The sequence below is a fragment of the Phaseolus vulgaris genome, chromosome 11, assembly GCF_051622355.1.
Source record: "Phaseolus vulgaris cultivar YP4 chromosome 11, ASM5162235v1, whole genome shotgun sequence".
NCBI classification, from domain to species: domain Eukaryota; kingdom Viridiplantae; phylum Streptophyta; class Magnoliopsida; order Fabales; family Fabaceae; genus Phaseolus; species Phaseolus vulgaris.
In genome coordinates this window covers 48,641,583-48,659,567 of record NC_143508.1, presented here as the reverse complement: position 1 = coordinate 48,659,567, position 17,985 = coordinate 48,641,583, and the positions used below count along the sequence as shown (strand labels likewise).

Sequence of the window (17,985 nt, the reverse complement as noted above, 5' to 3'; positions counted from 1 at the left end):
GACGTTTCTTCTCATGTTTTTTCTGTTAGCATTGAAGCTTATTACCTGTACTCAATGAAACTTTAAATTGTTTTACACATTGATATATTCAATACTCTTTAATACTATACAAATCATATATGAAGTGTTCTTCCAAGGTCGGATATCGTCTATCAAGATCTCCTTTACTCTACTCCTCTAATCTCTAAGTCTCTTGAGTGTACCTGCAAAGACATTTTGACACTCAAGTTAGATGTAAATATGTCTAGGTCACAAGTTTTATAGTTTGAATAGTCATTACTTTTTACCCATGGAACACTTGTCTATTTATAGCTTTGCCATGGGTCTTTTCCTGTAAGAGGAATTATCCCAGGCCCATGAGAGCCCGATGCTCTCTTAACCGTGCTTAAAGAGTGATTAGTCGTTTGATTATAATTAGTCTTAATTGCAGGTTCGTCTTACTGGGTTGGAAGCCTGATATAATTTAAGATGGGTTTGGAGACAATGGTCATTCAGCCGCATGACCTGCTAAAGTCGTTTTGACCAAATGACCGAGGTACTAAATGATACCTTTTCGGTATCGACAATACATGAAGTATTCAAGCCTTTAAAAAGTTATGAAAATTCAATAATACATAGTGATAGAAACATGGATAATTAATATAAATATATAAATTATTTATGAATTAGGTAGTTTTATAAATAATCAATTCCTTTAGCCACTACAAGAAAATAGTTATTTAACATTGACTAAAAGCTCACGTTAAATAAAAGTCGACTCTAAATGGATTTTCATGTGTGTGCGACTCTAAAATTGTTGACGCTAATTTATTAATATCGACTTTTGAAGATTGACTCTAAGTAGTGTCAACGTAATCAATACTAATTTGTCTCAAATTGAATTTTTAATTAAAGTAATTTAGCATCGATTTAATCAACACTAATGTTTCTTATTTTAAATTTTATTTAATTTAGCTTCGACTTGACCCATTTTAATATTAATTTAAATTGCATTGGTTTGACCGACACTAATGAGAGTAATTTAAAAAAAAAGTTCTTGTAACACATCATATATTTAACAAAATGAAATATAAACAAAAGAATAGAAAAAATTGTAGTGGATGAAGGGGATGAGTGTTGATGAAGGAGATGAATGTAGATGAAGTAGATGAGTTGAATGAATGAATTAGGAAAAAAGTGTGAATGAAGGAGATATTTGTGGATGAAGGTGATCTGTGTGGATGAAAGGAGATGAGTGTGACCGAATGAGATGATTGTAGATGAAGGAAATGAATGTTGAGGAAGAAAATGAGTGTGAGGAGATTTGAGTGTGAATGAAGGAAATGAGTGTAAGGAGATTTGAGTGTGAATGAAGGAAATGAATGTGAGGAGATTTATATAGAAAGTGAGAGAGAAAAATTGTGGGTGAAGAGATTTATCACCTTTAAATTTGGGCCTTAAGATTATAAATAATTTGCGGTTCTTATTTATTATCATGAAGACGCACATATTCATAACATATAAATTAATTAGCTGACACTAAATTAAATAAATATAAATCCCAAAAATAAAAATAATTAACGTCACTATAGAATTGACTAAACCGACTATAATAGTGTCCAACATTAGCTAGACTTTAACTCAAATATTTATTTTAAAATTTATTTAATTTAGAGTCCATTTTGTGCACATAAATATTTTCTTAAAATTTATTTAATTTAGTGTCTTCTTAACTCATGTTAATATATTTTATTTTAAAATTATTTAATTTAGCATCTGTTTGACTCACATTAATATTTTTTATTTTAAAATTTATTTAATTTAACGTCCATACACTTAAACCATAAACCTAAATCCTAATGTTTTACATTTTGTGTCATATTAGAATTGGTTAAACTAACTTAGTTAGCATCCAAGTGGACTCTATTAGCATAGTTTAAGTCAACACTAACACAAATATTTATTTAATTAAAAAATATAAATAATATGTAAATTTTAAAGTTAAAAAAAATATTTTTTAATGTCACGTTAGGGTTAACTTAGTTAACACTAATGACGTTGCAATTGATAGAAGTTAATTTAATATTTTCTTTTAGTAAATTACTATCCCTAAATATATAAAGGAGATAAAGTTAATATTATTTATATTTTAATATGATAAAATCCATAATAGATTAACAATTGATCTTTAACAAGAAAATGATAGGACTATTCCTAAATTAAAATGGAATTTGACAAAACAAGAATATAGAAGAAGTTATTAGACATTAAAAATCGATTAATTCAAAATAAACCAAGAAGAAATTTACAAAAGAAGTGGTCACTACCCTTAAAAGAAGAAACACAAAAGAATCATAGACAAGACCAAAAATACGTTGCGATTCCATAAGAGAAAGATTCATGTCTTCAAATGTCAAAGCTAAATAACCGTTGAAGTGATTTATAAATAGAAAAGAGAGGCCAAAAGTAGAATTTAAAATAAACACTAATAATTTGTAACAAAATGTCTCACCAAATTATGGCTTTCGTGTGCCTTTTTACCAAATTACTCTATATGCTTATTTACTTTAGATTTAATGGTTTATATATATATATATATATATATATATATATATATATATATGCTAACTTTCTTGGTACTTTGAAATCGTTGATATTATTTTTCACATATCTTTTTGATTACTTACAATGTTAAATATTTAGTTTCGTATTAAAGTTTTCTTTCATTTTTTTGGTCAAACGATAATTTTATAGTTGCTTTAAATAGTTTTAGAATCAATTTTCCTTTATAGTACATTCTAACTGTGAAATTATTCAAAATTTATAAAAGATATGTAAATTTTGTTTTTGCATATTTAATTGTGAAATTAAGTATTTATTTTTCTAATAACAATAATTATATAGAAATTTATTATTTTATGTAAGGGAGGATAATGAAAGTGGTTGAACAGTGAGAAGGTATAGTGAAGCAATGACATCAATGTGTAGAAGAGAGGTGAATGGTAACATATTGTGAAAAAGAACTAACTAAAGATATGAAATTCTAACAGTATTATTCTCTGTCTCCTTTGAATACATAGATACATTTTATAATATCATTGTCGGCTAATATCTATGAGACAGCTGTAGCTTCTAACAAAAAAACATAACAGAATTATGATAACCCATTTTCTTCTAGATAAAATCTCTGAACCTTATAAGTTTTTCTCTATTTCGAATGGATCTTGATGTTTTGGGCTTGCTATCATCTTATATCAAGATTAGCAAAAACAAATTGAAATAAAGCAAGAAGCAACATGAGCCAAAAGGAAATAATTCAAAATATATTTAAACACATTTTAATCACAAAAATCGAAATCAACATCATATCATGTTCCTTGGTTAAGGCAACGAAGTTTGGAAATGTATGTGGATTAATGTAATATGCTTTCACACATATTAAAGTTTGAGAGTGGATTAATCATAAATATCTTATATCATCATTTTCCCTTAATCTCATAGAATGCCCACAAATGTTTAAGTAAGTCATAGTTGTAGTTTGAGAATGTTTATGTGGGTTTTTATAGGGTTTAGGATTTGGTTTCATAAGGGTAAGGCAGAGCATCTGACATATATTTTTGCCTCTTTTAACCACACTCTTTTTATTGCCTAATAATTATAAATCTGCTTGATTGTGAGTAGTTAGTTTTGGCTTATGAATATGGAAGGTGAGTTTGGCAAATTATGGTTGCAGTTTCTGTCACAGTGCTATGTGTTGTTGCCTCCACGGAATTCCTGCAATTGGTTTTGTTTTTTTGTCATTTGTTTTAAACTCTATCACGTGTATATGTGTGCATTTTTTCTAGAGGATTTTTTTATATGTAAAATACCTTAATACTTTCATTTATTTTATTTGTTATTGTCGATAAATTTTTTTTAGTACATATATATAATAGCCATGCAGACAATTAGTTTCAACATGCATACAACTATATATTCAACCGTTGAAAAAGGGCATAAGTCAACTTTCTCACATTTTCTTTCACTGATAAAATATTAACAAATGGATTAAAAATTGTTTTTTGAGAGGAAAAGTTGAGCAGTTGGTTACAGACTGAAGAATAGTGTAAAAATGTAAGTGTTAATATATGAGAAAATTTAAATAAAAAGTTACTTTTAATCTTGTTATAGCAATATGTATTCAAAGAGTATTACTGCATTTAAATAAGGTCAGCATTCCATAATCATAATTTCTGACCTTATTTAGTAGATTTTTCTTTTGAATAACGTCTTTTAGTAAACCAAATAAATTGTATAACATCTTCATTATAGTGCTCATTCCAACAATTAACGAATTGTGTAAAAAGAACTAATATTTTGGTGTTAGTCACAAGTAGTTTTTTTATTTTATTATTTCACTATTGAGGGGAGAAATAGGAGGATGTGTTTTTGACTAAGTTGCAAAACTGCTTAGGAATAAGATTCAATACTCAGTATTTGGTGGCTTGGATTTTGGATCTTTGTGAACATTTCATTAATTTGCTTTGCTTTGATTGCAATGAATCATATTAGATGGTGTCATTTTTTCAAGGCCAATTTGTTATCAATATCAGAGTAAACAATCTCCTGACAACGTACGAGTCCACAAGCTCCTCCAAAGCATAACCATCTTTCACTACCTTTGTTCATGTTCCATCTCACTTTGTGCAACGCAGCCATTTTGGGAGGGAAGGTTTCAGGTATATTCCCAAAATCCGACTTTTCATCTTGTTTCTTCTTGCTGCCCTTGTTCAGTTTTGGCCCTTTGGGCTGCTTCATAGAATATGAAGCTTCCTCCGACCCAGATTCCAACAAATCCACATTCTCACCACCACAAATGGCTGCAAAAAATTGAATTGTTAATAAGCTTTCTCAGCTAAACTACGGCAGCTAGTCATATTGGTATCATATTATGGTTAGCAAGACTGACCTAAAGTCTGAGAATCACAATCAAAAATTGAAGTTTCTGGCACTTGATTAAGAGCATTTTTGTATGGATTTGTCTTGGATAACAGGTCTCGGAAAGACTCAGCACATCGACCCTTGACAGGTGGCTTCTTCCACGGAACAGGAGCATTTGATAGAGGAGTGTTGATGAATAGATTTGAATTCTCCTCGGTTACTGACCCACAAAGAAAACGTGGGGCTGAATTGCGTGCATGATCTGCTTCCACTGATTTAGTAGTAAGCTGAGTATGTCAAAACAAGCTCACTATTATTATTATATGGGAAGGTCATTTGTACAAAGCATTAATCAAGGATTGAAGTTACAGTTTTGAAAAGTTCACTAACAAATCTGAGATGTACATGTACTGTCAACATTGTACATTTTCCATAAACCAAGTCCTCTCTCAAATCCTTGTTCCTTAAGGAAAATATCAAGGTCTTAATTTAAGATTAGTCATCAATAATTGTCACAAGACAAGCAGGTTATTTCATTAAAAAGCTCCAAGTGCTCTAACAGTGCCTCACTCCACGTATTTTGTATTCAATGTGCCAAATGCCAACCCCTTTGTTTTTGTATCACTAAACCCTCTTGAGCCATACCCACAGCCCTTTCCACAAAGTAACAGTTTGACACCAAATAATTAGTAGAACTATAGGACGGTACTTTGAGAAAGAGTGAAACTGCATGAGTGAAATTATAATTTACCCTAAAATATATTTAGCCTATTCGGAAGTAGCACTGCTCATCAATATCATCATACATTTTAGAAAAAATCATCATGGGTTCATGTCTTCTAAAACTTTATAATAGGTCTTGTACTCCTAATCTTAAACAAGATACCAATATATACGCCAATAAAATTGAGTCATTAGTTACATAAATAAGGGCCCAGGCTGCAAAACCTTTTGAACTATTTAGGCAAGATCAGCTAAAAAAATTTACATGAATTATGGACTGTGTAAAATATCAACTCTATTATATCCTGCAGTTACTATGTGGGGGCACATACGCAAAAGCCATTTTTGCTTGTACTAAGAAATTAACAATGCGTAAGCCCATACTTCCTTGTGTTGAAAGTTGAAGTTCAACTTCAGCATAAAGAGTGGGATCTGAAAACTCTTGACTATTGGTCATAAAACCTATTGAGTAAAAAAAAAGGCACTGCAGGTAATTGCAATCTCCAACAAATTACAAGAGTTACCTGAAAACGGAAGACAGTACCGTCTGCACCACAATAAGCAAGCATGCCTAACATAATAAAAGCAAATCCATCAATTTAGAAAATTGTAGTAATGATAATGAATTGTTTTAGTGTATGATATTGAGAAAACAAACAATGACAAATTTGTTATTACAAGAAAGTTTGTTGCTCAGAAATAGTAACGGTTACTTTATGGAGTAAGATCAATAGTACACAAGTATTTTAATTCCTAAAGTAAAATTTTTCTAGCAATAAGATTATGTAATCATAGCATACCGAAAAACAAACCTGTTATACGTGACACTTGAACACTCCAAATGGCAAACGATGCATATAAAGAACCGTGCAACCCAGGTTGCTTTTTTCCACTGTATATTTCTCCAGTGACAGGAAGGTCATTTGCAGCCTTCGCCAAGCTAATGGTTTTCATTGTTCCATCTTCAAAGGACATAATGATGCAACTAGAAAAAAGTACCAACGAAATCATTCTGGGCTCATTACATTGACAATTTAGACAGCATTTGAATCCAGTCAAAATAATGTATTACCTTGGCTTTGACAGCCAATCCAAACTATATATGATTCTTGGCAAAGGATGGAGGTTCCTCAAAGGACGAAATGGATTACTACAAACAAATTTCAATCATAAAGCAAACATTTGTAAAAAAGTTGAACAGACACAGACTAAATGTAAATCCTCTGTTGCCCGTAAACAAGAAATCATACACCTTGACTTGTTAAGATACAAAAGTCTGACCTTTATAATGTTGAAAACAGCAAAGCTAATTGTTAAAATTATGATTGTTATTGTATCGGTTTTTCGGTATATGTACCTAATCTGGTCATATTTGAGCATTTGTATTTTATGAACATTTGTGTTTTTTATAAGGTCATATTTGAGCCATGTATTAGAGCATTCTATTATTGATAAGGATTAAAAAGCCATATGTAAGAGCATTCTATCACATCATTTGATTCAAAGATTATTCTTCAATTGATGTTTTCGGAAGGATATTGAAAACGATTTTTTCGGATCTCATCTTATGGATCCAATTCATGCTCTCCTCTTGTATAAATTTTATAAACTTAGATATTATGTATAAACGACTCATTCATAAGAATGAACTCAATATGATTGAGTTACATCCTATCTAACTAATTTTTAAGTTTTAATTTTCAGTATGATTGGGTTGATGTTCTGATATTTTGGCTATCTCTACAGGATTGAAGCCAGACCTAGGTCCAGAGAGATTAAGCACAGAGAGCATCAATATTCCAGATCCACGCACCAAATTGAGTATGAGCTGGAGCTCTAGGGGGATTTCAATGTTGGCAGTAGTTTACCAAGACATTGTCAGTGAGAGACACTATTAGATTCCAGTAACTGGGCTAGCTCTGATAAACCAACATGAGTTAACTCAAAACTAGCCAACTCAAAACCAATCTACATGCTACCAAAATCGATCAAGAGATCAGCTCACCATTTTACAGGTCTAAGCCAAGTTTTATTTGTATAATAAAATTGGAACATCATTCAAAACAAAATTCATTAAGTTCTATAATAAAAATTTACAAGGAGTCACACATTAAGTAGGATAAGCTACTTGATGTGGCACTTAAATCTATAAGTTCTACCACCTAATAGACTAGTCTTTTAGGTTAGGCTCTCCTTTTTTACTTAAGTCCTAACAATAGGTGTATTCATTGAGAGTTGGGCAACCAAAAAGTACTACCTATAGGCTGGATTAAGGTGCAAGCCGAGAACTGATAGATAAGTGAAGTCGTCTTAAGGAGAAAAGGGATCAGGTCAGTATCAATAGAGCGAAGTCTTATGGAGAAGGGATCAGGTCAGTATCAATAGAGTGAAGCTATTGTCGTGATATAGGCCCTTAAAGGGAATGACAATGTAAGGAGTCAAACATTGAATAGAATAAGTTACTTTATGTGGTAATTATGTCAAGAGGTTCTCTTAGCTAATCGTCTAGGCTTTTTGGTTGGACTCTCCTCTTGAAATTAAGTGCTAACAAAAGCTACTGTAATTAAGAAGATAGAAACTAGCATTTTAGTTTAATGGAGAACGAAACAAAAACATTGCATATTAGTGTTTAAAATGAACTACAATTAAAAAAAGAAATAACATAACAAAGTAAACAAAAATATCTAGGGAGAAATAACAGACTCACCGTAGGTCCCAAAACTTAAGGCCTTCATGTCCAGCAGTTACTATTATATTAGAACTCTCTGGATCCCTGGAATATGATAACAAAACCTCAGACTACATTCAACACGACGGTAAAAAGATGCGCAACTGATTCATACATAGATGAACTCAGATGTATGATGTTTGCATGTGTACAAACAAATGCTTTGTTATTGAAGCAATCTTCATGGGAAAAACAAGGGTGCATGCCTAGAATAAAAAACGATCGACTTACAAATCATATCTAGACAAAATTGGTGGTATAATTTTATTTTCAATAGGAAAGAGTTTGATTAAGGAGAGAAACCAGCTAAATCAGAATTAGTATCCTCGGGGAAAAATTGAATAAGAAAAAAAGAATAAATCAATGATGGGTATGCGCCAGTCATGAAGGTGGAGCCAGTCAAGAGGGTAGAGAAGAATGTATAGGGGAGGCCAAAGAAAACTTTTGCACAGGCCTTCAATAACACTTGTGACGTTTCGTTAAGCCAACTTCCTACTCCTTGTGTCAAGGGAGATATTGTAATTTTGCGGTGATAGTTGAGAAGGGGGAGGAACTTGATTCAGCTGAGAAAGAAATTTCACCTCAAACTGTGGTAAGGCCCCTTAAGAAAAATAAGAAAGGTTTGGTTATACACTAGCTAGAAGATACAAAAACAAATAATCTTGCATTTCAAATGTCTGCATTGGAATTTTAGCAGAATAGCCTATGAGGAACGCTTATATAGTTATAGTTTTTATTGTTTGGTATGGTATCAACTAATGCCCATTACATTAGGGAAGGGTTTTTTTAATTCGGTACAGGCTACTGGAGTTTAGGTTTGCTTGATTTCATGGGTTACATGTGGTCCCCCCATGGTTTGTGTTTTGTTTTTCATTTTTTTCTTAATGCTATTTTCTTAGGAAAGCTTAATGCTTTCATAAGAGAAACTCATAAAAAAAACCAAATAGATATAATAAAGAAATTAGTTCATGAGTTAATTAATTATATATGGTTGTTGACGGAGTATGGTTAGTTAACAGTGAGGGATTACATAGAATCCTCAACATTTACAGAATATTTCTTTATAATCTGCTTTGAATTTTACGTTTCTTAAATGTACTGGCTAATGATTTGCCTCATTCTCATACTGAAGTGTCTGACTTAATTAAATATGATTGTAGCTGGAGTATCATTGTTTTAACAATGAGGGAAGGGAATACAGAGAAGTAAATATCCTAAACATTTACAGAGTATTTCTTAATAATGTGCATGGAATCCTGTGTTTCGTAGAGATATATGGTAATAGAACCATATTCAATGCAACATGCTATTGTTGAGAAGGTTCAATTTACTAACCCTTCAAACGGAGCCCAGGCAACTGTTCTAATAGGAACTGTATCCCCTCCAAAACAAAGCACAGGCATTGTATCTGCATATTACAAATTTAGTCAATAAAATATAACGTATCAACTTATTTTTCAATATAGCTACCATCCCTAACAACCAAATAGGTAAACACGAGACAGACACCAATTAACAAAAATATTACCATCACATTTGGATGAAGAATTTATACAAAACTTCCACAAAGCAACCTAAATAAATATAAAGCAAATTACATTAGAAGTGATATACATTGTGAATAAAAAAGTTTTAAGATGACAATAAGTTGATATTTTAACAAAACAGACTAAGAACATCATAAATTATAATACAGGATTATTAGAGGAAAAATATTATGGTAAAAAGTTGAAGGTTTTCCCTTTTCCATCATGAAACTCCATAGAAAAATCTATTTCCTAATTATTAGAGCAATGTAAACCTCAATTTAGAGAATGCAAAGTACATAAATTGAACATTTAAGGAGTTATACCGTTCCATCATGGCAGCCAGCAAGTAAATAGTCATGTGGGGGTGTAACTGACCACTCCACTGTCAGTGGAATGCTGTGAGATCAAATGATGGACTAAATTAAACCACATATTCAGGATACCAAAAAGCATATATTAAACAGGATTATGTATATTCAATAACATTTTGCAGCGAAGTTCCAGCTTTTAGCATCCTCCACAATGGATAATGAGCAGACTATACAGAAGGTTCTAATTCAGTGAAAAACCATTCACTAGAAAAAGAATTAGCATAGCAAGTTCTTTTAAAATGAATAAAGTTTCTATTTAAAATAAATCCCTATAAAAGCTAACATTTCCTTTCAATAGCACCTCATAACTTTTGCAATGAACAAGTATCTATTGGCAAACTAATGCTTTTTACCCTAAATTAACATAACAAGTAAAGAGGTTAATTTAATTCAAAGCTTGCCCTAGCGATTTAATCAGTGCCCCTTTGTATGAAAATTTATTCTGGTTTCACTATGCAGAAACAGATTTAATAGAGATTCAGAGTACAACCAAAACTAACACAAGAAAATCATTACCAATGCGGCTCATTTTTTTAAAAGGATAATGTCAAGTAGCATTTTATCATTCATGAAATTACCACTCTAGTTACAAACAAACTCTAAATAGGGATGTATCATGTAAATGGGTCTATTACAGTAGTGTTTTATGTTTACCAAACCTCAACAAAATAACATCACACCAACCACTACATGAATAACATTATCGATGAAAACATCCAAATGCTATCACACAAAAAATCATGCATACCCAATCAAAACTGAAATAAGGTCCCATTATTGACATTATCTATAAATTTGATATTATATACATAAGTATACTATGAAAATAGAAGTTTTTTCCCTAAAATAAATTTACGATTATGACAAGCTCATGTAAGAAATTTTGTCGAGTTTGATAAAATAATGATATTCAAATTTGCTTTTAATAGTAAACTGACAACAATGAAAACATTAAGAATGGGTGCGCTTATGAGCCTAAATAGTATTACCTTTAAAATAGTACACAACAGATCATTATTTGCATATACATAGGACTACATTTCTTAGAATTTGAGTTTAAACTCAACTCAACCTTGACGACATGGTCATTTCAGAGGGAGGAAGTACTTTTAGGAATAATTTCAGGTAGTATAATAAACCTGTATCTACAGGTCCTGTATCTACAGGTTTATTATAGGAGGAAAAGGGGAAAAGGGTCAAACTGTAATTTTAGTGGGGGAAACTGAGTTAACTAAATTAGTTTGTTTTTAGTTGTTATATAGGTTTTAAATAAGTCCTCTTTTGTTTCGGGATGCAGTTTTCTTTATAATTGTTTTAATTGGATTTTTCCAGTGTGAAAAGGAGAGTGCTCCTTTTGGCGGTATACTTGTATACCTTTGGTTTTGTATGACTTTGATTCTTAAATCAATAAATAGGAAAATCTGTTAGATATCATTGCTGCGAGTGTAACTCGGTTCTTGATTAGGATTTTAAGTTTTTCTTGAATAGAGTCCAAACAAATACCTTTGTATGCCACGACGCTTCAACATTGAGCATTTAAATACAGGCTCCAATTTTATAAAACGTGGATCAGTCCCCTCTCTGTGCATATAAATTGTTCTCAATACATGAGGAAGAGGAACCTCCCACCTGCAATGACAAGTGCAAACAAAAACAAAAGTCACCCAAGTCAGTGTTCCTCAAAACAACTTACACTTGATAAAAGAAACTTGATTTTTCTATGAATAAACAACAATGAAGTAGTCATTATGAAGGAACAAGAATTATTAATTTATCATCTCTACTAAAATAATTTCTTAGAAACACTGAATGACAATTTCATGTACAGTATTCAAAACTTGCAAAGCCACTACTGATATTTACGATCAAAATAAGAAAAACAGTGTGGTAAAGCGCACCAGAAATTATGAAGTTAGGTAGTGAGAAACAAAAATTCTCAGTATCGAATAAATTATGAAGCAACATAAATCTCTCCTCATTTTCCTCCCAACACACAAAAGAAAAGATGACCACATCCTTCTTTCAAACAGAAGCGCTACATGAAACCATGACTAAAAACTAGAATGTTTTCCTTTAGAGATTTATAGTTAAATGCTTGCATATGCATAATTTAAAAAAAAAATACACTGAATGAGACAAATGAAAGAGTTGTGACTTTTTATTGACACAATTTTATTTTGGCTTTTACACCATGTAAATAACCAGCTACACTGATATCTAAATACAAATAAGAAATGGAATGAAGCTAGTTAATCCGCCGGCAGTAGTTCATAGTTGTATGGCACCTGCTAATAAATAAGGTAAAACTGTTGTATTTTCAACTCAATGATAATAACAGATGTGCAGTACACACTTTCTTTCATCCCTCTGTTGCTCTCCTCTTTCCCTCTATCCTCATTATTTTGTTTCCTTTTCTCTTCCCCACCTAAATTCTACATCATACACTAACTGCAAATACAAAATTTAGGAAGACTGTATGATAAACTTTTGCCTGGCAAACACTTTGTTCTTGTGCACAATAGTTTGCAATACACTTCATTCAAACTATAGGTACTTTCAATCCCTATTCTCTGTTTCTGTAATCGCCCTTAGTGTAGTCCAATTATGTCTCGTTCAAGTTTTCATGAAGTCGTTATTGTACAGTATACCAAGTTTGGAAAATTTGAGAAAATATTTTCCATTTTTAGAGATTGACAATACACAGTCGACTAGCTTCTGTTTGCATTCAAGTATTTATAAATAGATCAGAAACTTGAAACAATGACTGATGCTAGTTGTGACAATCACAGCATCTGACTACAGATAAAGTAACTGAAATACAGTAAGTAAAAACCCAGAAAAATCCATAAAAGAAAAAACTAAATTAAACAACTAGACTAAAGGAGAAATGGTATTTTCTCACACAGTATTATATATAACAATTAGAATTGTATTTGTTTAAAATAGACAAATTTCAAATACTTCAAGTCTGATCAAGGAGTAGCAGTAACACCATATAAACACAATGAACAAAAACAAGAAATCAGAAATCTTCAAGAAAAACAATTGCAAATGGAGAATAAGGCTCAAGATATCTTACACTTCCAAAGATCCATTGCCCAACAAGACAGCAAGATAGCCCATTCGATGTTTGTAAGAAGAATCAGAAATGTTAGTAGGTCTCCATTTCACATCCCATGCAACTTTTCCATTATGAGCTAGGCATGAAACTACTCTAGGCAAAGTTACATCTTCCGGAACAGAACAAGCTTCCAACTCAGAGGTAGAACATAGTTGATAATTTGCCTCATTATCATACTGTAGTGGCTCACTTATATCTTGGTCATATCTCCCTTCTCTATGATTAATTTTCAATCCACTGTTTTTAACAACAGTTGTTGAAAAAGTATTGCAGGCAGAAACAGCCTCCTTTGTATGTATTTGCTTTGTAACAGAATATTGTTGCAAAGAATGTTTATTGCAATTGTCATGAGCCACATCTAGAGAAAGAAAATCAGCTGAATCCTCTGGGACTTGAATATCAAGAGGCATGGGTTCATTCTCACAATTTGAATTATTTGTCATTGCTGAATTTGATTCATGTCCTCTTCTAGGCCTATGTACTGATTTTTCATTGCAATTGTCAAGAGTCATATCTTTGGAAAAATATTCAGTTAAATCTTCTGCGTTTTGAATGTCAAGAGGCATAGATTTATTGTTACAATTTGGATCATCTGCTGTTACTCCTTTTGAATTTGATTTTGGTCTTCTTCTAAGACTCTTTACTAGTGCTGAATTTTCATCTGTCTCTACATTTTCTTTAGCTCTGTTTTTTCTTTTGTACATAATAAGTTTTTCATTGTTTTCAAGATTTCCATCTGAAGCAAGAAACTCAGTAGAACTTTGTGCAAATTGAACATCACTAGCTGACTTGTTCTGGGTCTCACAGTTCATATCATCCACTGCAATTACTATGGAATTTTTTCCTGGTCTTCCTCTAAGCCTCTTTATTTGTGTCAATTTGTCATTTGTGCCTCCATCACATTTTGGAAGTATTTCTTCATTTTTTTCATGATTCCCATCTGGAGTAGGAAACTCGGTAGAATTTTCTGGAAATTGAACAGCAAGAGCAGGCATATCCTGGATCTCACAATTTTCATCATCCACTGCTGTCACTGTTGGATTCTTTCTAGGTCTTCCTCTAGGCCTCTTTATTAGCGTCGATTTATCATTTTCACCTCCATCTTTTTTAGCACAATTCATATCATCCACTGCTACCACTATTGGATTTTTTCTTGGTCTTCCTCTAGGCTTCTTTATTTGGGTTGATTTGTCAGTTGTGTCTCCATCTGTTTTATCACAAGTCATATCATTCACCACAGTTGGATTTTTTCGAGATTTTGGCTTCTTCTTTTTTGTTGACTTGTCATTGTTTTCCGAGATATTTAGAAGACACCATATTTGTATGACACCTCTGCCAGTAAGTGGGGCACCCATTTTGTGATAAGAAGAGCCCGGTGGATGAGCAGCGACAGCAATAAACTAAGACAAATATCATATAGAAGTTCATTTCATGTGCAAGGTTTGCAGAAGAAAATATTTATTAAATTTTCTACTATCATGTCTATAGTAAAGATCAAAGCTTAGTTTATCAGTTGACTACATACAACAAGTCCAAGTGCAGACAAACAAATGACCAAGCAAGACACAAACATTATTCAAAATATTACAATGTGCATTTTCCCTTTCATTTATGCATCTCATCTTATTACAGGTAAATGAATTTACAATAGAAAAACCAAAAGAGCTAATGTTTAGAAGAATAGTTCAATTAGATTAAATTGAAAATTAGTTATGAACAAATAGGGATGTCAAGAAGAAGATTTGAGAATATACAAGAGAATTTTTCCTTTAATATTTAATAATTTCTCTCCAACCTCCATCAAAAAAACATGCTTCCCCCAAAACACAACTACCTAACTAAAAGAGTCATGAAGCCATATAAAATAAACTTAAAACATCAACATTCTTATGAATGTGATAAGAATTGAATAAAATAAAAGATTTTCAAACATCATTATCTACTACCAATAACTAGCCCTATAACCTTGGTAACATCAAATTGGCAAAGTTATACTTAATACGCAAGTCATCAAAGTCACTCAGACAAATAGTATTTGGATTGCATTCAAGCGTACTTCTCACTACAGCAGCCAAAAAAACCTACAATAAGGCTTGGTTTAAAGGAAGAAAGCTAACCAAGTACCTCACATTTAACTGAAGAATCAGGTTTTTCATGTATTTGAGGACACCAGTCTAATGCCCATACAGAGCCTCCAACATTCATCACAAAATCTCTGCTCAACAAAACATGAAATGTTAGTCAAGTTAAATAATATACGGCTAGAACTTCTAATCTGTCAGCAAGTTCAAAGATAATTGTTATTTGATTAATAGAAACATGTACTATTATGGCATAGTCATGTCAATTAATAAAACAACAAAAATAGCTATATCTTAGTCATACCTGCGTTCTTGAGATATGACCTCCCCAAGTTGTTCCTTTTGTATATCTTGCTACAAAAAAGATATACAAAGTCCAGGTAGTGATGAAGAAAAGGTAAATATCATGAGAAGTTATATGTTGCAAAAATTGACCAGTAAACAAATAAAGTATACAGTATAAAGGAAATGTACCTCAGGAACAGAAGCAGAAGAAAATGGGGGCAAATTTATGGCACTGACATCTTTCCCCTCAAAACAATTAGAGCTCTCCATTCCGTATGCAAATTTAATGTTTTTTGATGGATATTTAAAATCTCTCCATTCTCTGCACATTTAACATCGACAAAAACAAGAAATTAGGGGTTTATTTCAGAAAATTCCAAAAACTAGAACATCGGGCAGTTTTCAAATACAAGACTTTTGGTAACTACTAACTACTAATATTATTCTTTACAATGGTTCTCACTGATAGTGCAGAAAGTTTTTTTTTATACTTTATGATCCAACCATCTTAAAAATAGATATTATCAAGGTGACATGTTGTATTTCTGAGAAGAGTTATACTTGCAAAATCAGGAGAAACATCCATAACCAATCAGACTTCTAATGTAAGCAATTACACTGTTGGATATGAAATGGAAGAGGATTTGAAGTTAGTCAACTCAGTCACTCAGACAGACAGAAAGAAAGAGATGATGAAAAGTTCTTCAAAGCTGACTTTTACACCCTAACAACATAAAGCCATATTGTCACACTGGAAGTCTTGCAGCAATATACTACGAATCATAAGCTCAACCACATTGTGAATCAGCCAACAGATAAATCAGATATGACTTTATACTATTGCAAAATAAGATGATTCCAATAATTGGATACCCCATAGAGGGGTTACAGCTCATGTTTGTCATTCCATCTGTTCCTCTTCTCTTCACAAGATGGAAAAGTAACAACATTAGTTAACATAGCTGAAAACAGAATAACACTGTGGACCCCTCACTTCTCTTATAGATACACACTCTCTAGGAATGAACACTCCATTTTGTACCTAATTTATAAACATAAAATTGAATGCAATAAAAGTTCTCAAATCAAATTTGATTTGTTTGTACCTTAAGAAAGTGACTGAGGAAGACATTCTCTGAATCTCACTCTGGTCAATAGCAGCACCGTCTTCTTCCTTCCCACAGAGTCTGACAATGGTGTCCATGTCTCGGAAGAAATTTTCAACCGAAAAATCGAACAGAGCAATCCTAACAGCACTGACATTACCACCATTGTTTGCAGTTGCAGGATTTGGTGCTGATGCTTTCACAGCAACTCTCTGGGTGACTTGCTTCACCTTCTTCTTCTTCTTTTCCTTCTCATTGCCATCAATTAGCTCAGAAATGCAAGTGTTCTTCTCTCTGTCTTCCATTTCCTCTATGAACATAAATTGTAAATTTTTTTTTGAAGATACCTGGTTTCGAACCCTAGACCCCAATAAAGACCGAGTTGTTTATATATAAAATTTATTTCATATATAAAACTATTTAATGATAATATTATCTTCTATAATATAAGAGATATATAAACTCTTTGAAAAAAAATAGTGTTACTTATTAATTAAATTGTTTTCTCTTTTACTAAATCAAAATTACTTCATCCTAAATAAAAGCATAAATTAATAAAAGCTAAATATTGTAAGTAAATATATACTATAAAAGTAGTATTTTTTTGACTTATTTGAAAGTGCGTATACAATTAGTTATTGGTCTGAATGATTTTTTATCGTGTATGTGGGGTTTGAGATGAAATTCGTTCACATATTCATTTAGTTAAAAAAATATTTTATAAAAATATAATTTTCTTTAATTATATATAAAAATTATAATAATAAATTAAAAAAATATATCTAATTTTCTAATATTTTTATATTTATTTTAAATACTAAAATCTAATTTTCTATTATTTTTATTTTAAATACTAAAGAAATGTATATTAAAATTATATATATTAAAATATTTAAAACGTATTATTATATATTATAATATTTAAAACGTAGACGTGGAAGACTATTTTTAATTGAAATCATATTTTTCATATAGGATTTTTGTTTTTTCTTTAGAAAAAATAACATATTATAATATTAAAAATGTATATATGAAATAAAAATCGTATTTTCACATATCTTATTTTTATTTTTATTTTCAAAATTTTATATGTATGATTTTGCCTTGCCAAATCGTATTCCGTGTTGGCGATTTATACATTT

At 31.5% G+C, this 17,985-nt stretch overlaps 1 protein-coding gene across 2 annotated transcripts; it reads right to left on the bottom strand.

The window, feature by feature from the left end:
- Positions 1 to 4,404: 4,404 nt before the first annotated feature.
- LOC137827213 (uncharacterized) lies at positions 4,405 to 17,208 on the bottom strand. Of its 2 annotated transcripts, XM_068633472.2 has the most exons (15): positions 16,844 to 17,208; positions 15,927 to 16,059; positions 15,757 to 15,806; positions 15,496 to 15,586; positions 13,330 to 14,771; positions 11,754 to 11,879; positions 10,203 to 10,275; positions 9,879 to 9,924; positions 9,686 to 9,758; positions 8,330 to 8,395; positions 6,695 to 6,772; positions 6,435 to 6,607; positions 6,147 to 6,193; positions 4,928 to 5,186; positions 4,405 to 4,838 (listed from the first exon to the last, which is right to left on the bottom strand). In XM_068633472.2, exons 1-15 carry the CDS (start codon positions 17,161 to 17,163, stop codon positions 4,537 to 4,539), a joined length of 3,279 nt encoding a protein of 1,092 aa, XP_068489573.1. In that variant the 5' UTR covers positions 17,164 to 17,208; the 3' UTR covers positions 4,405 to 4,536. The 2 variants fall into 2 exon arrangements, 1 of the variants encoding a protein (XP_068489573.1); XR_016517648.1 differs by lacking the exon at positions 9,879 to 9,924.
- Positions 17,209 to 17,985: the final 777 nt, after the last annotated feature.

Excerpts from the sequence above, each read along its gene's own strand:
- LOC137827213 (XM_068633472.2), bottom strand. The coding sequence starts at position 17,163 with ATGTTCATAGAGGAAATGGAAGACAGAGAGAAGAACACTTGCATTTCT. Across the intron at positions 15,807-15,926 it reads CTTCTGCTTCTGTTCCTGAG|CAAGATATACAAAAGGAACA; the intron begins GTACATTTCCTT and ends TCTTTTTTGTAG. Across the intron at positions 6,194-6,434 it reads TCAAGTGTCACGTATAACAG|GCATGCTTGCTTATTGTGGT; the intron begins GTTTGTTTTTCG and ends TTATTATGTTAG.